Source organism: Oreochromis niloticus, linkage group LG19 (assembly GCF_001858045.2).
Source record: "Oreochromis niloticus isolate F11D_XX linkage group LG19, O_niloticus_UMD_NMBU, whole genome shotgun sequence".
In the NCBI taxonomy this organism is placed as follows: domain Eukaryota; kingdom Metazoa; phylum Chordata; class Actinopteri; order Cichliformes; family Cichlidae; genus Oreochromis; species Oreochromis niloticus.
Genome location: NC_031983.2, coordinates 28,540,742 through 28,567,881, shown reverse-complemented (window position 1 = coordinate 28,567,881; position 27,140 = coordinate 28,540,742). Strand labels below are relative to the sequence as shown.

General features: G+C 44.8%; 1 protein-coding gene across 11 annotated transcripts in view; it reads right to left on the bottom strand.

Annotated features, from left to right (window-relative positions):
• The window catches only part of dlgap2a (discs, large (Drosophila) homolog-associated protein 2a), a 190,193-nt gene that overhangs the window by 78,159 nt on the left and 84,894 nt on the right, over positions 1 to 27,140 (bottom strand). For 3 of the 11 annotated variants that reach the window (XM_025900782.1, XM_025900783.1, XM_025900784.1), the window contains one exon: positions 12,868 to 12,900. The exons of 5 other annotated variants lie outside the window; for them this stretch is intronic. In XM_025900782.1, coding sequence (XP_025756567.1) covers positions 12,868 to 12,900 — 33 coding nt within the window. Of the gene's footprint in view, positions 1 to 4,116; positions 4,199 to 4,420; positions 4,770 to 9,189; positions 9,242 to 12,867; positions 12,901 to 27,140 lie in introns of those variants that run through there. 3 more of the 11 variants (XM_013271944.3, XM_013271951.3, XM_019348914.2) reach the window with 3 other exon arrangements.

Sequence of the window (27,140 nt, the reverse complement as noted above, 5' to 3'; positions counted from 1 at the left end):
CTCATGATTCAGTCGTGCCGCTGGCTGACAGTAGCCATCAGTCTTTCGCTTTCCTGATCCTTTCCTCAGAGTACTCGCAGCCTATACATAGCAACAGGGTGCTCACGATTCAGTAGCGGCCCAGTGCATCATCCGCTATCTCTGGCCCTGTCTGACGCTTGGTTGGCCAAGCGGTGCATCTGTGGAGGCTTCATGAATAAAAGTGTGGCAATAAACTTTGATTTCAATCAAAAACCGATGCAGACCTTAAATATGGTGAGTTTGCAGTGTGCCGTAATCACCAGCATCTCTAAGGTGCATTCATTTCAGAGAGCAGTGATTAATTTCTTTGCACTCGAGGCCCTTGATCATATAAGCAGGCCCTGGCTGACTAAAGAGAAAAGCCAGCAGACAAACTGCGTGAAATGAAGACATTTTGCAAAGCAGACTTTACCAGTCTTATTACAGTAATTGGTTCCTGTTGCTGAAAAGTTCACGGTTGACTGGGATGGAACACACCAGAGAGAAGTTCCCACCTTTGTCCTCACGTGAAGCGAACAGAATAAAGAGGCAGAGATGGGGAAAGACATCCAAAGGCCAGAGTGAGGCTATGTTTGGACTTCTGGGAGGAAATGACGGCAGCGGCGTGAAGCGAGCACTCAGGGGAGAAGAAGATGAAGGCAGGAGAGACAAAAATAGAAGAGAGGAAACAAGACGTGGTCGGTGCCATGTTTTCCTAGTTTTGATAACACAGGCAGCGGCGAGATATTTAATCATAATTAGGATGTTCCAGTTTGCTATCTCGAGTTACAAAATGTGGACGATGAAGGTAGCGAAGGAAAGAGAAGGAGCGAACGGGAGAGAGTCAGACAGCCTGCGAGCGATCATAATAATAAGGGCCTGGTGCCTCATTAAAGATCGTTTTCCCTCCTGAATCTAAATGTTAATGTTTAGTTAGAGCTGACACTGAATCTGACACAGAGCTCCACTTTAGAGGGTCTGGAATCAATGTTGTCACATGGATTCGTAATACCTGAGCCAGTGTCAGCGTTTGTGTGGAGATCACGGACTGCACACGCTGAAACAAATAAGCACTTTGGAAGTAACACAGAGAATTTCAGGTTATTTATTGATTACTGATTGCATGGTTTAATAATCAACTGAAAAGTTCTAGAGTTTGTGTGAAAGTGAAGCCTTAAAAGTCACTTCTTCAGAAAACAATTCACAGGCTGTCCTTCATCCAGTTTGCCAGTTTCCAAGAGGTCGGCTCTAATCGGGTTGAATGAGTTGCCCTGGGTGTTACTGGTATATATCAGCCGAAACCCTGGCTGATTGTGACCCACACCTGTTTTCACACCTTGGCTCATGTGATTAGGTAGAGGATCATCAGGGGGTCCTTTGTCCCTCTTTGGGGGGGAAACTCCCACAGGGTTTAAATCTGGGACTCTCCACCATTTGACCCTTAGAACTGAAGAAGCTTCTCGGATGAGAGGTGAAACGTCTTCAAGCAACTCAAAGAAGTCCAGACGCTTTTCTTTCCAAGCTCCTTAGAGTACGATGACCTGGATGACTGAGAACCTTCACAGACAGTATAGAAAAGTCACTGAAACATTGTGGATAAAGTCCATCCATCCATCCATCCATCCATCTTCTTCTGCTGCTTATCTGGGCCGGGTCGCGGGGACCAGACCTCCCTCTCCCCTCTCCCTCTCCCCAGCCACCTCCTCCAGCTTGTCTGGGGGAACACCAAGGCGTTCCCAGGCCAGCAGAGAGATATAATCTCTCCGGCATGTCCTGGGACTGTCCCGGGGCCTCCTCCCGGTGGGACATGCCCGGAACACCTCACCCAGGAGGCGCCCAGGGGGCATCCTCGTCAGATGCCCGAACCACCTCAACTGGCTCCTTTCGATGTGGAGGAGCAGCAGCTCTACTCTGAGTCCCTCCTGGATGGATGAACTCCTCACCCCATCTCTAAGGGAGAGGTCAGCCACCCTTCGGAGGAAGCTCATTTCTGCTGCTTGTATCCGCGATCTCATTATTTCGGTCACTACCCACAGCTCGTGACCATAGGTGAGGCTAGGGACGTGGATTGACCGGTAAATTGAGAGCTAAGTGTAAAAGCGAAGCTCTCTCTTTACCACAACAGACCAGTACAGCGTCTGCATCTCTGCGGATCTGTCTGTCGATTTCCTGCTCCCTTCTCCCATCACTTGTGAACAAGACCCCGAGATACTTAAACTCCTCCACTTGGGGCAAGAACTCATCCCCGATCTGGAGTGGGCACTCCACCCTTTTCCAGCTGAGGACCATGGCCCCAGATTTGGAGGTGCTGATTCTCATTCCTGCCGCTTCACACTCGGCTGCGAACCGTTCCAAGGTGAGCTGGAGGCCATCACCTGATGAAGCCAACAGAACCACACCAAAGGTGTGACAAAGGGCATCCCTGCCAGAGCCCATCACCCACCAGGAACGAGTCCAACTTATTGCCAGCTATGAGGACCAAGCTCTTGCAACGGTTGTACAGGGATCGAATGGCCCCTAGCAATGGGCCAGACACCCCATACTCCTGTAGCACCTCCCACAGGACACCCCGAGGCACACGGTCGATGCCTTCTCCAAGTCCACAAAACACATGTAGACTCATTAGTGTCACGGACCCAGCTCTGGAGGACTCGGGGTCCGTGAGCAGTGTGGACTGTTATTATTATGATTATTGTTGTTGTTGTTATTATTATTACTATTATTATGATTATTATTATTATTATAATCATTTGGTATATGTGTGTGCACTGTTCCGCTGTCTGCGGGTTTTGTTCCATGTGTCTATGTATAGGGAGGTGTGTGTGTGTGTGTGTGCGTGGTTGTGGCTGTGGCCAGGAGGCCTGAGCTGAGGGGCTCAGTGAGCCGGAGCAGGAGCTCGGCGAGTGGGAGGAGCCCGCGCCGCCAGCTGAGGAGCTCAGCGAGCGGGAGGAGCCCGCGCCGGAGCTCGACGAGCCGGAGGAGCTCAGCGAGCCTGTGGAGCCCGCGCCGCCACCGGAGGAGCTCAGCGAGCAGGAGGGGCCCGTGCTGCCCGCCGAAGACCTCGGAGAGCCGGAGGGACCGGCGTCGCCAGCAGAGGAGTTCGGCGAGCGGGAGGAGCGCGTGTTGCCAACTGCGGGGCTCAGCGAGCAGGACATGCCCGCGCCGGAGCTCGGCGAGTCGGAGGGACCACCACGTCCGCGACCCGCACGGCCAGCACGTCCGTGACCAGCACGTCGTAGATCATGTGGCACACCTCGCGGTTGCTCGTCGGAACTACGCCGCCGTCGCCGGACCCGGGTCAGGCTGCCGGAGGAGCAGCGCCGCTGCCACTGGACCCGGGGCAAGCCACTGGAGGAGCAGCACCGCCGCCACTGGAGGAGCAGCACCGCCGCCACTAGATCAATGGCAGGCCACTGGATCAGTGGCAGACCACCAGAACAGTTTCGTCACTGCTGCTGGACCCGTGGCCGCCCGCCGGAGCTGCTGCATTTCCACCAAGGGGTTAGACGTAGGCCACCTGAACTGTTTTGCTGCCTCTGCCAAACTCAAAGCGGGTCCTGCTTGTTGTGCCGTCCTGCGGGTCGGCCGCCAGAACTGTTTGCTGCCACTGGACCGGGGGGGTTGGAGTACTGAACTGGGTTTTTCTGTTGTTGTTTTGTGGTGTTTGTTTAGCGGAGAGGTTTTGGTGAAATCATTTGGTCAGTGAATATTTAATAATCTAAAAGAAACGTGCGCTGAGGCTTTGTGTGGGTGTTAGCACGCCAAAATAAAAAGCTCAGTATGTGCCTCTGGCTACACCATCCAGGGCCTCCAATTCTACCTCTGTGCCAAAGCTGATGGCATCTCACCCTCTGTGGGTGCCACTGCTGTGACGCACCAGGTTTGTCACTCACCCCTTGTCTCATAAAAGACACTTGTGTGTAATGTACTGTGTGAGCATCATTTTCCCTCTCGCAGGGTAATCATGTGAAGTGGGACATTTTAATCCAAGCCACAGTCTTCTGAGACCGGGCCAAGCAAGTTTTAAGTGATTACACATAAATAATCTAAATAAAAATGGGGAAAAAACACACAAAGCAAATCCACCCCCGTCACCCTGCACGTGTGCACCGTTACCTTCGTGCTGCGCTTTCCACGGACGCTCTGCAAGTATCTCAGCGATGCCCGCAGGATCAGGGCTGTCATTCTTTCCTGCTGACTGACAACCAAACACATTTCAACATCTCTGTGCTAATAAAACTTGCAGCCACACAAATCCATGTGACAGCTCTCAAGTTTGAATGAGAAACGAGATAAGCGAGACTCCAATCATGGTGAGCGCTTTCTGCAAATCCAGCCGGCCTGGCAGACCAGTCAGCAAATGGCGCAGAGCGTTTAAACAATAACGATGATGAGTCACCGCCACTTGAAACTGTCAAACCTTGTTAACGCCAGCGTAAGCCTCACAGTGTGTGGATATTAGATGGATTGGACTGGTGCATTTGCTCAAAAACAAAGTACACAGCATGCATGTATTAGTTCTCACAGCTGCTGATAGCCTTCCTTTTACAGCAAGCATCAAACGGGAGCCGGATGACGCGTGCGCCCGGAGAAGAATTACAGCACCTCCTGGGAGCATTCCCTATAATGAGACTATTTGCATGCTGATGGTCAGGTGTTCTTGTTATCACCCCCAAAGTCCCATAAAACCACATGAGCTACAGCAAAGTTATAAACAGAAATGAATGCAACACTATCATTCTCATTTTTAAACGCTGTACTCGGCCTTCGAAACATGATGTTTACGGGCGATAACGATACAAATACTTAAAAGTGTATTCATTTGTGAGCGATTTCACTGGAAAATGTATTTGCTAACAAGCTGTAGCTGTGTGTGTTTTTACATGAGTTATAAATGGGAGCATTCACAGAAAAACCCATCACACGAGGGTTTCCCTTCTGAGGTGCTTCAAACTTTCCCCAGTGTTTCTGCTGCTCATCGGTCTTTTGCCTGGAGTGATGTCAAGCTTTCCCCTCGCTGTCCCACGATTCTCTGAGCAAAACTACTTTGCGTGCACGCCCCTGCAGCTACTACCTGGACATCTGCACACACGGGAGACACGTGCACACCTGCAGATGCCGGCACACACAGAACCTGAGTGTTGCGGTTTCTCGCGACGAATTGCTCTGAGAGATTTCTTGCTAGGTAACGCGTCTGTATCTTTGCGTTCTCATTATTTCAGCCACTGATTTTGGCATTCATGGAGACTCAGACGGAGACAGATCGATGGCGGCAGTTTGAGAAAGCTGTTCCCTTCAATCTTCTTAACAGAAACATCCGCACACATTCTCCATGCCTGCACTCAAGCTGAAGCTAGATTAGATGGCATGTAATATCTGAAGGAGTGCCAGCAATGTGACACAACTTTCTCCTTGAAGCCTTCTTCATTATGTTTGCCTGATGAGATTTTATATGTCACACGCCCAGCTGCAAGGCTCTCTCTCTCTCACCATTAAACATTTATTTCAAAATGTAGTGAATGTTAAGTGTAAAACTATCAAAGCTGCAGAGGACGGCGTCAGAAAAGTGGGCTGAGGGACAATAAGTGGTGGTTTTGTGAATCTCTGCGTTTGGCTGTGACTCAAAAGAGGACGAGGCTCGAGAAAGCAGAGAGAGCAACTTTGGTTACTTGCGATAAGCTCAAAGGATTGACTGCCTGCTGCACTTTTCCTCGGCGCCTGGCAAAGGAAGAAAAAATTGCTTGCGGTTTAAATAGCATGTTTTCTAAATCCCTCTTCACTGGGCAGCTGCAGGCAATCTTCAGATGTTATATTTTTTCTTCCTCTCCCTGTTCCCTCCTTCTCCATCTCTCTCAGATGCCTGTTAGTGACATAAAGCTGCTGCTTTGCCATCCTCTCAAACACTAAGCTGCTGAAACGTTGTGTCGCCTCCCGGGGCCGGGAACGGCGCTGCAATCTAATGCTGCACTGTTGGCCGTCAGGCTGCTCGGCTTCCTGACTGTGTACAGTATGGTATTTGGAGCACAGCCAGATCTGCTGGCAAAGGGTGGGATCGCTGGAACCCGTAATCTATGCTAGGAGACGTGGCTTGTAAGCACAAGGCCAAAGGTTTCTAAATGTGCCAAATGGAGCACTGAAACAGCAAATCCACGTGCAGTAACAACCTAGTGCAACAATTTTTGAAAACTGCTGACACTATTCGAGGAACTAGAGTCAAACACAAAAGCTACTCACTGCCACGTATGCTGGAAAATGCTGTCAAGATTCCTCCAGGAGGTGCCCAGATGTTCTACATGCTCACACGGTTTTGGACCCATGAGCATGCACTTTAGTGGGCTTCTGAGTCCAAATACTCCTGCACAATCTCGTGAAGTCCACAGTGCACGTCACCCTTGTTTAGCCAGTACTCGAAGACTTGCACACACTCAGTGTACAGCAGGTATGTGCTCAATGTGACTGTGAAATTAATCCAAATGTAAAATCAGTTACAACAATTATGAAAATAAGATAATTGAGATAAAACTGTTATTTTACTTCATTCTTTTCTAGATTGGTAGAAGAAGATTCATGAACGCTATGAAGCAAGACATGGGGGGGTGCGTTTGGTGTAGCATTAAAGGGAGCCATATTTAATTTTGGTAATTCCACCCAAACAAAACACACATTAAGAGGCTCTGACCAGAAATCTGAGCGTGCAATGCAAACTCTGTTTGCCAGCAACCAAGCTGCTCTCAGGGTCAAAAGAGTCCAACCTAAGGAAACATCTGGAAGTAAGCTCTTTAAAAAACTAACATTAGCCTGCTGCAGCTAGGTTGTTTTAGTTGTGTTAGCTACCTGGGCCACTTCAGCATCTTCATGTACTATTGCTGTGTGATTTATTACTATTACTGAAGGCTGCATTACAACCTGCTAGCTGTAAACAATCATGTGTAGTTCTGAAAGCAGACAGAAAGAAAACATATTACTGATACAGAAATGGTTTTCTATACAAGATCACTGCAGAAAGGGATCTATCACCCTACTGATACTCATTTTATATTAAAATTTAAAAATCTAGTTGGTGTTGCTTTCAGAACTGCACATGATTATTTGCAGCTAGCAGGTTGTTAATGCTATCCATCTAACCTCAGCTAATGCCAGCTAGCAGTGTTAGCTCGGTGGCGAGTAGCCTTCAGTAATAGTAATAAATCACACAGTGATTTATTCATGTATGTATGTGCATTCATGCAGCTTTAAAAAGCAATGACAATATATGAAGTAATCCAAAGTTTTCAGAATACGTTACTCACATTAAGTAACTTAACGGAATACGTAACAAGCTACATTTTGGGACATGTATTCTGTAATCTGTAGTGGAGTACATTTTAAAAGTAACCTTCCCAACACTGCAGGTGGGAGGTAACGTGTCTCCAAATAATGGTGGACAGACCTGCACTGACTGAACTCACTCAAAACAGCTGTCTGCTTCATGAATGGAGACAGGCTGCTAACACGCTGCTATTAATCTGAGTCCATCTGCACAAAATCCCTCCTCAGTGGACGCCGTCCTGCAGTTTCTACACAAAGGTGAGGTTGCTGAGCGCTTATGTCATGTTGCAGTTAAATATGTCAGTGTTTCTGGAGGACTTTGAGTGAGGCTCTGTCTGGACTCTGTTAATGTGAACGTCTGTGTATGTAGACAGCAACAGAGTTGTGATGTGTGATGATTTATCTCAGTTATTCTGCATTATCACAAACAAACTGCCAACTTGAGCTCATTTAATCTCAAGTGATTCCATCATGTTGGTATTTTCTTGCTGTCTTGATGCATCAAAGTCGCTTTGAAGACGACAGCTGACTGCGACTGGTCTCAGGCCAGGCTCCTCTCAACTCTGACCGAAATATCACATTTATTTATTACCATCATAAAGCAGCTCTGGTGCCAGAGACAAAAGAAAAGCATCAAAATACAAATTACTGTCTTGGGTGGTTCCCAATGACATTAGAAGTCTGGGACAGACTACAGGAATATTCATATATGTACTAATTGAAATTAGGACTTTATATGGATCATACTGGAAATCTGAAGTTAGTAGCAGGGTTATGTATCCTGAAATTGGAAGATTAATGTTAACTTGGTAAAGTTAACAGCTGTTCTGTACAGAGTTTATCGTGCAGTAGTGAGGAGATTAAATCTAAGGAACGATCACCTTTGTGTCTGCTGAACAGCGTACACTACTGACATGCTTGTCAGCACTGACACCTGGAGAACATTACCAGTCAACCTTAAATTAATTAATTCAGTGATTACAATTTTGTGCAAAGTCTAATTTTAGATAACCTAAAAGGAGAAAGTCCAGGAGCAGAAGGTGCTCCTTATGAGGCTGCTGAGGCTCCGTGTTGTATGATGTGCAGCATCAGTACTCCCCTCACACCTACCAACAAGCTCCTCCTGTATTGGACACTGACCTTGGCCAGTGGTCTGGCACAGCGCACGTCCTATTTATCTGGCTAACATACAATGTAAGAGGTTTTGTGAACATTAAAAGGCATGTACGCTGCCCGCTTCAACACAGGACAGACTTTGTGGGCACAGAGGGGGTACAGGAGCCTATCAGAGCACAATAATGTTACTGATAACGTAGAATGTGGCTTGCTTTCCTGCAGGCTCATGGTTGAAATTGTCCAACGCAAAATTACACTAAAAGACATTCGTAGCGTTGATAAGCTGCAGTTAAGAATAAGACCGGAGAGCCTGATAATGCTTATTGCATTGACTTATGTAGCATGTAAAAGACTGGCTACCCAGAATGAATAATACACGATTTATCCACCAGACCGAACCTCGGTGCAGTGTCAGTTTGCAAATTTCCCTCTTTGTCTCTTTTTAAATTTATAAACTAATAAAATGGTTTGATGGTTTCTTATTTATTTCAAATAATGAGATCATAAATGTGCAATCCAACGTGAGGCAGCTCATGTGGGACCGTGGGCTGTTCAGTGTCAGGGTCCCGTGTTTCCATGCCCGCATCTGCCCAACAACCTAATTATTAGAATTGCTACCCTGTAAAAACATAATCAAAGACACAATTAGGCTTCACATCAAAACATGTAAAGAAAATAGCAATTTATAAACAAAAAGTGTCAGAGGCGAGCCAGCCCAGTCTCCCTTCTATTTTCATCTCTTTCTCTAACAGATGTGTGGCTTACCCTTCACCTCCCCCCGTCCTCCTTCTGTCTCAACCATTTTCTTTCATTGTCTCCCTCACTGTGAAGTTCAGGGTCCGTGTGAAGGTCCGGTTAATGATGAAATGCTCCCTTTCACATTTGCTGTCAGTGAGCAAACTGCCACGCATCACCAATGCATCAGCTGAAGGACGGGGCTCTAATTTTGACTTAAAAACAGCTGTGTCTGTGCGTCCTTTGTCCCCGCGCTCAATATGAGACTCTGTGTTAGACCTTGACGAGATTATTTGAATTTCCATTAACACCAGTAAGTGCTTCTCTTCATTTATCTCTAAGAAAGTGTCCTCCCTCTTGCTCTACGTCAGCTGTAGACACAGCTTAGTAAACATCATGTTTTCTCTGGGCTGCACCACAGAGCTCTCTTATTTGGGGGCTTTTTCTACCCATGCTTGGAGCCACGTCTTTGCGTATTTCATTGCAAATTTGTGGGCATCGTCTAATTTTCCCAGCAGCCAAAGAAAAAGCTCTAATTGGTGCATCTTTGATAAAAACTGAAGGAACAATACTTTGAGAGTTTGTACATTAAAAATGACCTAAACAAAGAAATATTCTGCATCAGTTTTTCTGCACGTTCACCGAGCAGCTGCGCTTGTTCTCGTGCCTGTTTTGCAGACTATAAAAGGAAATGTGTGGAACAGAGAGATGAAGAAAACTGCTGCATGATTATTTTTACTGACAAATTACTTACTTTTTTCATGCAGTGTACAATAAACAAACTGAAATTAAGACTTTATAACAAACATCTGACATGCTCTGCTACTGTACGGTTTCAGAGCGGGTCCAATCATTTTTTATGTGTTGGTGTGGGCTACATATTTATGAGATAAGAAGTTAAGGGTTCCAGTGGGATCTGTAGCCCCTGGCTCAGCATTCAGCTCAAACACAAGAGGACAAGATGTGCATGTTTGCACTTCAATGTCTCTGTATCGCTCTTCCTCACAACATCACATGCCTGCTTTCTGCCCCTCTCGCGGGATTATCACCTGCAGGCGACGAAGCCTCGCCTGGCCTTGTAAATGCGCTAAATTCCTCTCTGACAATTCTCAGAGCAAACACACAAACACAGAGATAAGAGCTGCGGGTTTTAAGTAGGTTTAGAGTCTGGTGACCGGTTTGAAACGAGACGAGTGCGCCAGGCAACAAACAGCAAAGACAGACATTTCTGTGCATTAAGGAATTTAAAGCAGCAAAATATATTTTTTATTTAGGAATTATAGAAATATGAAAGCACGTCACACTGCAGCTCTCAGCACTGAAACACAACAGAAATCAGATTTTTAGAATTGCCAATCTGGGATTAAAAGCCTCAGATGACCGATTTACATCAGTTTCTGTGCAGACCTGACCTTTCACTTCTTGGATATTAAGTATCAGTTTTTCGTTAGACATCTGTGGGAAGTTTTGTTATTATAAGCACATGAATTCTAAAGTTTCTCTTTTCTTGACTATTTGCCACCAAAATCTAATCGAATCAAAAAACTCATTTGTGTCTGAGTCCAAGTGAAAATTTGTGCCACAGTTGAAGTGATCCTATCAAGACGTCAGGCTGGCCGCAAACATGAAGCCTCTTGCTGCAGCCGCCATGTGCAGAGGTAGGACAGCAACGAGCTTATGGACATGCTGATGCTATCAGCCGCTTAAGACCCAAATGTTTCTGTACTGATACGTGCTGTACGTCCAAAAACGCTGCTTTAACTGTGCGTTCACACATGGTAATGTAAACAGAAGTGAATTTGTGTTTTCATTTGACTTTGAATATTTCAGCTTCATCAGACAGACTGTGGTTTCTCTCCTGATGCCACCGACAATCACAAATGCAGGAAAAAAGGAGAAGGCTTGGATAAACTTGAAAACTCACGAGTTCAGCTTGATTCCAGCTATCAGCTGAACTCCTCATCCTGTTGGCTGTTAAGGGCGAATAATCCTGGTTTTCCAGCAGTTTATCCAAAACTTTGGTTTGCATTCCTTACATCTGATGTGCATGCATCATTACTGAATAATTCTTAATGTGTTCTAAATGAAATCTACATATTAAAGAACTTTAACTGAAAAAGGAGTCCAAAACGGGAAAAGCCGTAATCATAATGTAAGTAATCAAAGAATAAGATCAGGAATCTAAATGACCATTAAAGCCAACCACACCGACACTCCAGGCCTGGTTTCCCCTCTGGAGGTTCAACGGACACCATCCTGTGCAACACGAAGCAACAGCATGAGGTGATCTGGAGCTCTTCTGCCCAGATCCACACACATTTACTCCCAGAAAATACCACACACACACACACACGCATGTCGGGTATTCATATCTTGTAGGGAAATGTAATTGGCATAATGATTTCCCTAGCTCCTAACATTAACCATAACCCTCAAAAGTGAACACCTAACCCTAACCCAACTGTAACCCTGACCCCTCACACTCTCAAAAATGCCTTCAAACTTATGGGGACCAGAATCCTGGTCCCCATAAGTATAGTAAACTTCCAATTTTTGGTCTCCACAAAGATATGAATACACGCTCACACACACACACACACACACACACACACACACACACACACACTCCCTGTCCTTCCCTCAGGCCTCCCCTCCCGTCTTTGCTCGTCTCAGCGGGAAGGTCAGAAGAACACAGTTATCATGCTCGATTTGATTACGTCTTAATCCAATCAAGCAAAGCAGAGAGAGCAGCATTGATTTTTGAGACACAGAATAATGCTTATTGGGCTTAGAGGCACATGGCTGAATCCTGGACAAGGTTAAGTCCAGAGGGAAATATCATATCTGTCACCGAGCCCATCAGCGAGCATGCTCATTTCGAGGTTTACCCCTCTCACTGCAAGATGCAAAGCACTGTGAGCGCTTTCTATTCACCCATAATTTCCAGTCATCTTCGTTTAGAGAGACTGTTAGTTACAGCACGCTACCAGATAAGACACCAGAACAAACACACAGAGCGCAGCCGTGCAGAGACGGAGGGTCACCTCTCAGAAGTAACGCATGCAAAAAGGAGGCGATGGTTTTGGACCGGAGTGGAAGGAGACATATGGGAATGATGCAGAATGAGGAGGTGACAGGAGCTTGAAAAGGCTTCTTAATCTAACGGCAGGCTCATGAACTAAGCAGATTCCAGCCATTCAAATACGCCACGAGCATGTTGCACACACACAAGCTCCCAAATATGTCTTTGCTCGACTATGTGCGCAACATTGGATGAGATGTGAAGCAGAAACACTCGTGGTTAGTCATCGCTCCGAACATGTGCCCTTCAGCCTTCATGCTGTCAATTAGAGTACGTGCAAAAACATGGCTGCCTCTGGAGTTGCATTGTGCGTACACACCCCAGCCTCCACATCTGATACTTTGAAATTTGCAGCGCTGCTGTCTAAATGCTGCATGTTAAATAAAACAAAGCCAGGGGAGCACTATCTCACTCTGTGCAGTGCATTCTTTTGTCTTTTATTATTTTTGACACGGAACCTAAAAACCTGCTCCACACCATCGCTCTGCTGAGATGAAGACTGAAGAACAGGGTGTCTGCAGCAAAGCGTCGCCCCCGCTCCGCTTCCCACCCTCCCCTAATGGCAAACAACAAGCTGGGAGATGACGATGACACGAGCATTTCGGGGAATGGCGAAGCCCACTCACCTTCTGGTTCACCACACAGTGTGCACTGTGATTCTAAACAAGGACCAAAGAGAGATAACAGGAGATTATTAACAGAGGCAACACATATGCGAGCATATATGCTTGAGCATGTGTGTGTGGGGACAAACATTAGCGTCACCAGGCATTAGGAAAAAATGGAGATTGAGCATCCCTCTGCTCTCTGTCAGAAACAAATGAAACATTCAAAATGAGCAAACAACAGAGAGCCACAAACATTTTTCGAGCTGCTGATGTCCTTGCAGGGCGGTACCCATGTGCAATACAATAGAAACCCAGCAACCATGCATAATATGACCGTCAGCCACATGCGGCCACATAAAAAGGGGAGAAAAAGAAAGAGGATCATAATTCATCAGTGTCATGTGACAAAACTGCAAACACACACACAGCACTAAATGAAACCCTGAAACAACATGAAATCATGTTAATATGCACCATGCATTTCAGGCTAAACCTAAATGACACATGCAAGTCATGCAACCCAATCATCACCCACACACAGTATTACAAGCGCGTGAATCCCAAAACTCAGTTTAAGGGCATTAAAGTTATCGATCAGTCCTTCCTATGAGCCAGGAAAGTGTTGGCAGCTTCCAGGAGTGCAGCGGGATTATTTTAAACAGCCCAGATTAGCAAATATGTTGCTTTGCAGAGGCAGACAGTGGGCTTAACAAGCAGAATGATGATGAAAATGTTGTGTCCTCAGGCCCTGCATTCCACAGATGGCCTCAAAACAGCTGTGGTGTGTCACTGCGTGTCTCTCTCTTTTCTCTGAAAGTGGCCAAAATTGGCCATGCATGCTTTTTGTTTTTGAATTTCTATTTTGCTGAAGTGCTTTGTCATCTATTCTCGACTAATTAGGGGCTTAATTAGACCAGCAGCAACCTTGGATCCATGACTCGTCTTATTTTGCAGTAATCGGTGAGGCTGGTTCAAATCCTTACATACACACTCAAACAAAAATTGCCCCCAAATGCTCAAAACACTAAAGTGCAACAGCCTTTCTGCCTCGTTCTTCCCACATGAGCTGTCTCACAGGTGAAGAGGCTTACACGGAGCAGCGATGAATGAAAGTGCTCTCTTTAAAGGTTTGTTGTTGCTGTCAGTCTGGTTGTAACACAGTCACAAAACTGCCCGTAGCTTCTTGTCTGAGCACCGTGGCTGCAATTGGCTTTAAAGTCCCTGTGCTAAAATTTTATTTACTCTCTCACATCACCTTCCCTGTAAAGCCAATGTGTCTCTTCGTTTATGCATAAGTGTAGATCAAAAAGCCAAACACCACACAGAGAGAGCTCCAGCGTGCACAAGTCTCTGCACTGTCAGTAGTGTTTGGGGTCTGTGGGGTTAAACCAGTCACAGTCAGTGCAGGGCTCCCAGCGAAGTGGCGGACAGCAGAAGCCCAGAGAGAATTTACTGGTTTAATTAGACTTTTTTACTTCCCACTCCCTACAGTGTAATTCCACAGAGTCAAAGCAATTGGCTCTATTAGTTTGTCCTGCCCGTTTAAATTTAAAATGCTCTCGAATTTCCCCGTGTGGGGCCGTATTGATCAAGGTCAGGCAGTTTTTACAGTATGGAACTGTTCTTGGGTAATTCTTATTTGCTTTCCAATTAGATGTGTAAAGTAGCTGCCAGTGTAGCATCAAGAGAAATGATCATGGCTCTGCTTCTCAGGTAAAAGGATAAGACTCAGAGCTATGTTGGGTTAAAACGTGGACGATGGCCGTGACACTCAGCTTACATCCTACGGGCCAGGTGGCGCCCGCCATAGGGTGCCGGCCGGCCTGCAGACACATACGTTTGATGAATGAGCTTCCAACTATGTTCATTATGGAAAAAGCACATCAAGGTATTGATTGGTGTTAAATCCTGTCATAGTAAAAATGCCAAAGGTGGTACTACCCAATCGTGGGGCGTAGTTAGATTGTGGCTTAGCTTTGGTTAAATTAATAATGATGTCTTTTTGTTTATCTGAGGTTTTATGTACCTAATATTACGGCGGGTTCCTTTTATTATATCCTGACATGTAAAACTTCCTTTTTGCAAAAAGTTGGCTGGTGTGAGAATATAAAAAGATCAATTATGGGACTTTTGGGTCTTGATGCATGCTCAGTCATCTGGGTAAGTAAATCCTCAAAAGTTGGTTCTGTTCATCTGGACGTTTCTTCACTCATCCAAGAGACTTCTTCTTCTTCTATGTGAAAAGGGAAAGACCATCTCTGAATCGAGGACGGGGCCTAAGGGTACAGCTTTCGCTGGTTGTTGATCAATAGTCATGAGAATTTGCATATTAATAATCAAGGAACTGACCTCCCAGCCCATTGATCCTTCAGTGGGCTGGTTTCAGTCATCATGCAAATGTCCTGATTATAAGATTGGAAACCTGCAGTCAGCTGAGACTGAAGAAAACACTACGTCCAGATGAACAGAATCAACTTTTGGGGATTTGGGACTTTTGCTATTGATTCATTTTATCCATAAATATATTTAACTGACTCCTGAGTCGTATTCATTCACTAAGCTCACCGGCAGAGATCGCCACCACTTTGTGTCGGGCTGGGACAAAAGCCAGCATCCATCTAAATATAATACTGGGCGTGAAAAGTAAGTGTGCATCCTGAAAACAATACAAAAAACACACCAGCGAAAGGCATTCGTCTTATGGCTCTGTGTGGAAGTGAAAGCACAAACAAAGTGAGAGTTTTTCCACTGTGTCACCAAAGACACTGAAAAAAGGTTTTGGAGCAAAAGCCCAAACTGCACACTCCACCACGTGATAAGCTACAGAGGAAGATGACACAACTGCAGCACTTCACAGGCCATGATCGCCGTCACATTTCAAGAACACAACTCCAAATGTAGCTAAGTAACCAGCCATGTATCATCATCTGTACCCAGAGACACGCGAGCGTATTTCAGTGTGCCAGTCTGGGTTTGAATGCCGACTCCTCGCTGCTCTGGAGTAAACTAACTCGCTGTTATTCACAGGGGTCTGCGGCGTCCCACGATATCGCCAATCTCCAAACACAACATACACGAAGAGCAAATCCTTAGCCTTGATCTGATAATGTATTCATCCATAATTAAAGACTTCATTTCCATATCAGCGCAGCTTGCTCACACCTTCCCCGGTGGCTGATCTCTCTTTTCCCCTCACTCTCTGCCTTCTCTCCGTTTCTCCCAATCATGTGATGTGTGAGAGATACAGGTGCTAATTAGCTAGTTTTCTTTTTTTAATACGAACGCTGTGTTTCTGAGAAAACACTCAAGGTTATATAAAGGAAGGTGAGATGGGGCATGAAAACTGTGCAGCGTGATAGCACAGGTGTGAGGGTAAAAAAACCAGCATATTGCAGTTGGCGTGTTTTATCAATGACTCGGGATTTACTGGAAGGAACAGCCTATAAGCTCTGCTTGTTTGCTCTGAGTTGGGCTGCGCACTGATTGTGAGACACAAGCCAAATAAAGGCTTGTTTATTGGGGGCAGAGTCAATAGGCTGTCAATAAAAGGGAAGTGCACAGAAATGTACAGATCATACAGATGAACCCACAGAACTGCACTGACAGGCTCGACCGCACGCGCACAAAGATAAACCACGTCCCACGTGCTCAGCTTGTATTCTCATCTGTGTATTCAGTTACCACTTTCAGTTTACTTTTCCCTTGAATGGCACGATCCATCGTCAGCGGGGCCCCCTGCACACAGCAGCCTCCCCCAGAGCTGATCTAGCACTTCTCAGAGGAGAGCATCAGACTGAAGGCGGACTCACTGGCCTCTCACTAAGCTCTGTCTGTGTCTGCAGGGGCTAATTACACTGGACTTTCACATGCTGTGCTACTTAAATTATGCAATCTACATGAAAATGGTTATAAATAGGCATATACACAGCGCTGATCATACTTTAATGGGTCAATACTTGTGTACACAGGCAATAATGTAACACTGAGTCATTCCCAAGTCGACTGTTCCTGGATCATCCTGGGACCTGCTCCCAGTAGGACATCTACTCGGGCATCTATTCCCCAAAATAGATGCCTGAACTACCTCAACTTGCTCCTTTTGAATGTGCAGGAGCAGCAGCACTACTTCGAGTCTTGCTCCTCAGAGCCCAGCCACCCTTCATATACGAGCTCTGATTGTTGCCAGGTTTGCTTCATTATGTCAAAGACATGAAACTGGCCGGTGATTTGAAAGTTCCTGATTAAGACCAGACAAGGAATCAGAACCTCAACATTAGGCAATAATGAGGAGCTCATTTTCAAGAACACTCTTAATTTTCCCTCCTTAGAAGGAAAACAGCAGGTGTCTGACATCAAACAGCGAGTGTTTGAAATCAGGCCTGCCGTCAGTGTTTGTGGATGAAGAACGCTGTCAGAGCGCTACAAGCAGCTTTACTGGTGTGCGACTTCCAAAACAAGGTGCGTCGGAACAAATGGCTAAAAAAGAAGCTTTAAAGCTTCGAGTCCTGTGCTGTGGCTGTGCTGTGAAGAAGTGGATGGTTCAGCGTGGCACACGCGCAGGGATCCAACTACGACCTTCAGTTACAGGCAAACGCTGTCATTCTGTGGCGAGTAAAAAACTGTCACATGTCAAGATGCATCGCTTGTCTGTTCGGCAGATCTCCGTGGGTACATGTGATGCTATGAGGCCGCCGATGCTCGAGGCAAGCACATCTCCCTGCAATGAGAAATCCAAACCTCCGCTCAACCGATTTCTGATTTTTCATGTTTATTTCTGTACAACGAATACAAGACGAATATCCGGTACATGGTCTCGCTGACAGTTATTTCTGTGTGTACATGTTTATGAGTCATAATCACCTCCTCCTGTGGAAGTCTTCACGGGGGTCTCTAGATTGTTAGGTAACAGTGACTGGGGACCAGTGGAGTAGACTAGACTTCCACTGGGATAAGGAAGCCATTCTCCTTCCTCAGGTGAGTGCTTTCATGGTGTCAATGGGTGGATTAGTGACAGCGACATCATAAAAAACTCTGACTGTCACCGATTTGCAGCTTCTGTCCGTTTTTGTCTTGAGCCTGCAGCGCATTTGGCGTAAATCTGAATCCAGTGTTGAATTTAGGCATTTTAAGCACAGTGAACACCTGCAGCAGTGACAAACAGGAAATGAGGGACAGAGAGGAGGGTAATGACATGCAGCAAAGGTCTGGCTTTAGAGTAAAGACTAAGCAGCGATAAAAGGGGACGGCAACCTCCTCACATTTTGGGAAAATTGGTGTTTGCTTAATGATTACAATAATTTAAATGGCTATTGATGATGGTGATGACCGATTGTAAGAAGTTGTTGTGGCCAAACTCTTCACCCAGAGGCTGAAGGTGCCCTGTAATCACCACCAGATTGGCCAAAGTGCAAGTGATTGCTGTCTAAACGCTGCTTTGCAATAAGAAACTCGACTCAACAACGACTAAAAAACGAGGTTACAACGTGTCATTTTGCAGTTAAATAACCGCCCTGCAGCAATTACATCACTATTTGTGGAGGAATATATGAATTTTTATTTCAAACATATGACTGTGCTGAATGTAAGGAAGGGCAAATGGACTGATTCGCATGTAGCGCTTTTCTACACTCCCAGCGTACTCAAAGCGCTCTATACAACAGGTCTCATTCACCCAATCTCACAAGCTTAACTTAGTGCTGTCTGACCACATTCACATACTCCGATGGATGCATTGAAGAGCAACTTGGGGTTAGTATCTTGCCCAAGGATACTTGGCATGCAGACTGGAGGAGCCAGGAATCGAACCATCAACCTTCCGATCAGTAGGTTACCTGCTCTACCTCCTGAGCTACAGCCACTCATAGCAGTGTGATCTATTTAAAGTGACTTTCTGCAGATGTCAACAGCAAAAGATTTGCGCTTTTTGTCATTTCATCACAGTTTCTGCCAACTTGACCCCAATGAACTGCAGACTGACAGCAGACTGTCTTAACACACCAAAGTCATTCTGCAGGTGGCAGCTGACTGCAAGCGGTTGCAGACCTGATCTCCGTCTTCCAAGCAACAATTTTAAAGGTTAATGAAATCGCACGGTCATTGCACGCGGTTGCAGTAATTTTACTCGTGCTGCAGTCTATATCAACCTTTTTCCCTAATGCGACTACATAATTAACCATCGAGTCACTGGGTTACTTCAGTTTTCAATACTTGTCAATCAGGACCTCATTTACAAGCTTATATTAACAGGACATAAACATAAACGACCTGCCCCGAGGGTCTTAAGCTAAGGTTTAGTTGAAGTTTCCTGAGTGCATCAGATGTTATGTAAATGAGTGCGAGTCTGCAGGTACTTCAATCTGTACATATATGCTGTAAGTGTGCAGTTTGTAACATGGATGTGTATCATGCATATGTATCATATGCAAGCATCCACGCTGTAGTGCAGTGTGTGTGGGTGGGTGGACACACCGTGTTGTCACAATGAGTGTTTGCACATTAGAAGCGACATTTCGTTTTGCAGCTTGTTTCCCATGTTAGTCCCTGAGCCTCACACATAACAGCCTGACTGTGCCGATAAGAGGCACACACCAGACACACGGAGGTGGGAGGGTAGGAGGGATGGATTTGGTGCATGTAGGCAAGAGAAGGTTGGTTTTAAAAAACAGAAGCTAAAACGTCCCATCGTTTTTCTATCAACCCCCGAGGGTCCCGGGTCAGATTTATACGTGGTTTCTCTGAAGTCTCAGGAGGCGAAGGGAGACGAAAGGAAGAGGGAGATAAATATTTTCGGGAGCAGGAGAGGATTGAAGTATAAGGGTGAGACTTTATTTGAGTGATTTGCTGCCTCTAAACTGTGCTCAAGTGTGGATGATGGCAGGGAAAGAAAGGAAGACGCGTGTAAAAGAGAAGGACAAGTGAGGTAGGAAAGATGGAAAATGATGGAAGGCCAAAGAGAGAGAGCGAGCTGTGCAGACAGACGCAGACAGCGAGAGTCTTGCAGAGAGGATATTGATGGCCTCCTTCACGCCCCAGCAGCCCTCTGTCTTACTAAAGCATCTATCAGGACGGCCGGGCCTCGTAGATGGTCATATTGACACCTGCTGATGGAGGGGGGTGTAGCCATAAATGGCACATCACTTACTTAACTTTCCCTTCACTTTGTCCTCTTTGCTCACTTCGTCCTCCCATCTCATTCATCATCACGTCCTTTAAACTCTTCTTAAATTTTGTTTAGCTCCAAACTGAAAATGCTCATTGTGGAAAATGAGCAGACATTTGTTGTTTTTCAGCGGATTTGAGGGCGACGGAGATCTGACAGGTCATATCACTGAAATACCTGCAATCTCGAGTCCCTTCAGGCAGAATCAGTGTAAATCATGCAGAACCAAGTGTTATATCTGCACATCTGTGTATTACGACAGTCATGAACCAAGAAAATGAAATGCTGGAGTCAATTAAGTTTTCATTTTACCCACAAAAAAATCACTATCTGCAGAAATTAAAAATAAATCTAAGAAACACTGCTGGGAATCTGCAGCCATCTTTCACTGCACCAACAGGGAAAGCTTAAAAAGCAGCAGAAGATAAACTTTTGTGGATTTTACAGTAGCAGGCGGAGGAAAGACAGAAAACGATTCTTTTTTCATTTTAACAAAGAAATAAAGTCAGTCTGCTGTTTCTAAAGGAACACGGTCCAGTCGTCAGAAACCCCGCTGGGTTAAAGTGGACCAGCGGAGAGTTCTGGCACCTTCACTTAACGAACAATTAAATCTGATCGGCAGGTGATGCACATCACTCTGGATGAGTTCATTTTTGTGTGCTGGCATTGCTTCCAGCTGATGGCATGGACATGTGCAGCTCAGGTGCAACGTGTGAAATGCTTTTCAGAAATTTTTCAAACAGCTCAAAAATATCAGGAAGCACACAAACTGGTTCTGTGCACTTTAATGACACCTAAAGGCAGGACAGGTAAGGATGGCTCACCAAGGTAATGTCATTGATTTTAATCCGATCGACATGTGTGGCTGAATTATATTTGTGCAAAATATTACAAAACTACTATTCAGAGGTTGCATGGCAGTTTGTGCAGATTACACTTTAGCAGAGAGAAGGCTGTGATTTTCATGGCCAATGTTACATCACAGGTAGCTGACATCAGTTTATACTCCTGCTGATGATGGTGGTTAGACTCACTGAATTCTAGCTTTTATACTCACTTCATGGTGTCCAGGCTGGAAATCAGCCACGCAGCTCACAAAGCATCAGCTAATGTTTTAGCTTGGTTAAATTTATTTGGCTGAATCCAAAATAGCAGGAAATATTAGAGTAACAGCACAGGTCAGCTGATCACAGCCTGCACACACACACACACACACAGAAAATAATATATGTGAATATTTTCCCATGCTGCACCGCTGCACCGGGGTTCCCCCACCTGCCAAATCCTACTTGCACCCCCACCTTTACATCTCATGTACGCAGCCTGTTATACGTCTAGCTAACAGTTCTTGTATTTACAGATCAAACCAACAATAGAGGAAGTTTATAGAATATTTGGCACTAAATATTTAACATGTACATGTCCCACGGCCACTAGAGGTTTACTTCTGAGCAGCACATCAGAATCAGGTGACTCTGTGTAAATAACAAAAAAAATGAACTTTCTGAAGTGACATAAATAAAACTGAACTGATGCTGAACCTAAAAAGCATCTCTGTTTGTTTTGTGTGTGATTTAGTGACTCATCATTTTAAAACCCCTCCGAATGTGAAAGACATTTTCCTCTGCAAATCCCACAGAGAAAGCTTTAAGAGCAAGTGGGAAGGATGGTGTGTGGAAAATCAGCCGCTGATGTCTTATGACTGTTATTGTTATAAATCAATAAATGTAATCACTGTCATGCTCTGTTGCAGCTCATTGCCCCAACATGTGCGCAGCATTGAGCTCAGTATCAGCAGACGAAGAAGCAGAGAAACAGAGTCTGTCGAGCATGAAAGTAATCAGCAAGGTCAGTGATGGCGGTACTCAGGCTACTGTCTGTTATTCTTATTCCTTTAGACATTTTTGTTTTGTAGATTCAAAGCAAACAAGACACACAGAAAAGACAAAAACGGGAGACGGGAGGGGTGAACGGGGAGAGAGCTGGGGAAATACTGCGTACCGTTATCTGCAGGCGTGTCTTTATTCGTCTCCGAAACTACAGAAAAATATTGTCATGTTTGCGTCCCGTGGAGTTTTCCTTGTTTCAATAATTTTCAATTAGGAAACGAGACAGCGCCGAGCAAATCGCTCCGTTTGCATCCCGAAAATGAGTCTTGATTGAAGTCGGTAATTTGGTTCGAATTGGAAGCTCGTCTCCGAGCACAGGCAGAATCTGTCAGCTGTTTGAGAAAACTCAGACCCAACTGTAGACAAAAGGAACTCATTAAAATGCAAGCTTTCTGCAGAACATGCTCAGGCTGGGTAAACACAGATCTCAAGGGATACTGAGGATGTACATTAGGTTGGCTGTGTGCCATTAATTTGCTGACTAAAGTGTCTCCATTGGAGATTGAGCGCGTGCTAGCTGTCTGCGAGGTTTTTATTATGCGTTCCAGGTGTGTGTCATCACATCAACACGTTCACAGCGATGAGGATGCTGATATTTAGTGTCATAGTTTAGCACTGAACAGGACACACAGCGAGTGTGTTTTAGCAACTTGGACCAAAGTACTGGGCACACTTGAGAACAAGCAGTCCAAGCGTTATTTCACAGTAATCCGTCCAATATTTCTTGGCTCTTTCAAATGGAACCACAAATATTAACCACACGGCAGGATACAGTCATCCTGTGAGACGGAAAAGTTGCAACAGCTGGATTTTAGAGAAAAGAAACAACTTTTTCTAAATTACCTAATTTGAAATGCAAACAGCTATACTTGTAACGCATTTGACCAAATACTAACATACTGTTGAATCCTAATGCATCATCAATCTTCACCGTCTGCAACGTCACTCAGAGCTATGTCTAAAAATTGTTGCACAATCTGCAAATAAACAGCATCTTAGTTTGCCTCAGATCCTCGTCAGGCAAAAACGCTCAGCGCAGCCTCGCACGCTTTGGAGTGGAACCTGGCCGTGTCCCCCTCAGCGATGCTGCTGGTGACTTTACCTCTTTAGCCTGCGGTGAAAACGCTGTGTGGAATGTGATCAATCGACAGTCTCTTGTGAACCTGGTGGAGTTTCATCAATCAGCATCATCTCTAAACCACAATAAGTCCAAGAACAAACACAGTTTGACATCATCATGAAAAATCAACAAAGACCAATTAAATTTGATTTTTAATTTTAGGAACCTTCAAAATAAATCAATTGAACTTTAGCTGCATTGTTACCTGGTGTTTCTCATATAGCAGGACCTACCTGTCATGGTACCACGTGGTATTTGACTATAACTATTTGGACACTGATGGTATTTTTCTCATGTTGCCTCTGTACAGCCCTACAGTGGATGTTTACATCAGACAATCATTATGTGAATGAAACGGAGACTTTGAGCCACTCTAAGCCAGGTTTGATGCCAGGCATGCCAACGTGTTTTATGCTGTAAGGTATCAAACAGCAGCGATATGACGATCGTCAGGACAAGTAAAGGTGAGTGTAATGAACTGAACACAGCTGTGCTCTGTTTGGATATAATGTGATCAAACTGCGAGTATGCAATAAAAGATACTGTCTGTAGAAACAAGCTTTCTTTTAATGTATCACTGCTATAATAATATAAACTTATAGACAACTCTCTCGTGTTCCTCCACAAGAGAAAACCAGACATGCTGCATACTTTCTCATGTGTAAAGACTTGATAAAGAGGCGTGTGTGTGTGTGTGTGTGTGTGTGTGAATGCATGACCGTGTGTCTGCCTTAGAACCAATGGCACAGTGTCACGGCGCTCATCAATCTACCCGCCTTCCCCAAGGATGATGTCACTGGCACCAAGCCTGGCTGGTGGCCCACTGGACTGAGGGGACCGACTCTCATTATCTCCAGTCCAGATTTATAAGGCTGCTGTGCTCATATTTTACAGAGAGGGACACGGAGGAAGCAGAGGGAGGGGATGAGGGAGCAAAGAAAGGATGAGGACAGAGAGATGGAGAGAGTGGGACCGACTGAGAGCATTTCCTGATAAATCACCAGACCGACTATCGGCTATTTAAAGAAAACTCTTCTGGCAATCAGCACCATGAGCAGCATAAGATATCAAAACCTGTGTGCATGTGTGTATTACTCCTTAGATGCCATATGCTGTCACTGCAAACAGGAAGAGGCTTCACTGGGTGCTACTTGACAAAGTGGAGACATTCAAGATAAAGACAAGTTACTCGATTTCTGTTAATTTCCCTCTGTCTCACACACAACCAGCAGAGATCAGCACCTGTGCAGATGAGTTATGAGTCGAGCTGTTTGGTAAACAAAAACACATATGTGCTGCTTAGCATACGTCCAAGTGCAGGAGAAAAAATTACAAAAAAGAGCTGCAATCATAAAAAATGAAAGGAAGAAAAGAGGGAGCCAAATTCTCTGTGTCTTGGAGGGAGACCAGTAAATTGGCATGGCTGGGAAACACCTCTCCTCACCCTCTCCCTCTTCTAGACTCCCTCCATTTCTCTTCGTGTGTCTCCATAATGTCACAACATTGTTTCGTGTGATTGGATGTCTGTGTAATGATGACAGATTGGCACCTGGTGTCTTTACAGAGCAGATTTGAGCAGCTACACACCTGCTGTCTTTGGCTCAGACCGCTCTGCCAGGGAACGTTCACGTACAGATGTCATAGCGCACGTGTGTATTTATATATGTGTGCGTGCATGTGTGTGTACTTTACGAGCGCTGCCTAGGGTATTGCATTATGCTTCATCTCCTGGAATGGACCTAATGGGCCGTGAGGAGAAAGCAGACGAAGCAAGCCCAGAGGCAGCGTACAATGTGTCTAACACCTGGTCAGCCATGTCACCGGGAGGCCATATTGGACTCGTTCCCCATCCTTCTGTCTCTTTGTTAACTAGTAAATGCATCTTGGGCCGTGGCCGGGGTAGCCTTGCTCACAGCTAATTATCCAAGCCAATCATATGCAGACAAGCAACGTGATTGGCTTTAGCAGATGAGCTGACGGTCTAGTGGCAAGAATTTATTTTTAAATCAGAATCATGATGTATATTTTAATCTACCTATATTATCCATAATGCAACTCAACCACTGACAGTTTTCAGGCCCCTCTTCTGTGGAACCAGCTTCCAGTTTGGATTCAGGAGACAGACACTATCTCTACTTTCAAGATTAGGCTTCAAACTTTCCTTTTTGCTAAAGCATATAGTTAGGGCTGGACCAGGTGACCCTGAATCCTCCCTTAGTTATGCTGCAATAGACGTAGGCTGCCGGGGATTCCCATGATGCATTGAGTTTTTCCTTTGCAGTCACCTTTCTCACTCACTATGTGTTAATAGACCTCTCTGCATCGAAGGCAAGGCAAGGCAAGGCAAGTTTATTTATATAGCACAATTCAACAACAAGGTGATTCAAAGTGCTTTACAGAGACATTAAAAAAAAACAAATAAAAGGCATGATTTAAAATTGATTAAAACAAACAAACAAACAAACAAACAAACAGAACAGTATATAAAATCAAAAATCAGAACAGTAGATAAAATTAGAACAGTAGATAAAATCAGTAGTTAAAAAGTAGGTTTTGAAATTTAAACTTAAGTGTGGATTTGGTGCTTTATTCAAATGCAGCTGAGAACAGGTGAGTCTTCAACCTGGATTTAAATAAACTAAGTGTTTCAGCTGATCTGAGGCTTTCTGGGAGTTTGTTCCAGATATAAGGAGCATAAAAGCTGAATGCAGCTTCTCCGTGTCTGGTTCTGACTCTGGGGACTGATAACAGACCGGATCCAGATGACCTGAGGGATCTGGAAGGTTCATACTGGGTCAGGAGGTCACTGATGTATTTTGGTCCTAAACCATTCAGAGCTTTATAGACCAACATCAGAACTTTAAAGTCTATCCTCTGACGGACAGGCAGCCAGTGTAAAGACCTCAGAGCTGGACTGATGTGGTCCACTTTTTTGGTCTTAGTGAGGAGTCGAGCAGCAGAGTTCTGAATGAGCTGTAGTTGTCTGACTGATTTTTTAGGTAGACCTGTAAAGATGCTGTTACAGTAATCAAGCCTACTAAAGATGAATGCATGGACTAGTTTTTCCAGGTCCTGTTGAGACATCAGATCTTTTATCCTTGAAATATTCTTGAGGTGATAGTAAGCTGACTTTGTTATTGTCTTAATGTGTTTTTCTAAGTTTAGGTCTGCATCCATCACTACACCCAAATTTCTCGCCTGGTTTGTGGTTTTTAGGTGTATAAATTGAAGTTCTCTGGTGACCTGTAATCGTTTTTCTTTGGCTCCAAAGACTATTACTTCAGTTTTGTTTTTGTTTAGCTGGAGAAAATTGTGGCACAACCAGTCATTAATTTCCTCAATGCATTTACCAAGAGCCTGTACAGGGCCTTGGTCTCCTGGTGACATTGTGATATATATTTGTGTGTCATCTGCGTAGCTATGATAGTTTATTTTGTTGTTCTTTATAATCTGTGCCAGTGGGAGCATGTAAATGTTAAACAGAAGGGGTCCCAAGATGGAACCTTGGGGAACTCCACATGTGATACTTGTCTGCTCAGATGTGAAGTTACCTATTGATATAAAGTATTTCCTGTTTTCTAAGTATGTTTTGAACCAGTTTAGTACAGTTCCTGAAAGACCTGCCCAGTTCTCCAGTCTTTTGAGTAATATGTTGTGGTCAACTGTATCAAATGCTGCACTGAGATCCAGTAAAACTAAGACTGACATTTTTCCACTGTCTGTATTCAGACATATGTCATTAAACATTTTGGTCAGAGCGGTTTCAGTGCTGTGGTTCTGTCTAAAACCTGACTGGAAGGCATCATAGCAGTTATTCTGTTTTAAGAAATAATTGAGCTGTTGAGAAACTGCTTTTTCAATAATCTTACTTAAAAATGGGAGATTTGAGATCGGCCTGTAGTTGTTCATTTGTGTCTTGTCAAGATTGTCCTTTTTCAGTATAGGTTTAATTACAGCAGTTTTTAGTGGTTCTGGAAACACACCTGACATTAAAGAAAAGTTGACGATCTGTAACAGGTCTGACTCCAAAGTCTTTGAGACCTTTTTGAAAAAACTTGTTGGCAGGACATCTAAACAGCAAGAGGAGGAGTTCAGTTGACCTAAGATGTCCTCCAGGTCTTTG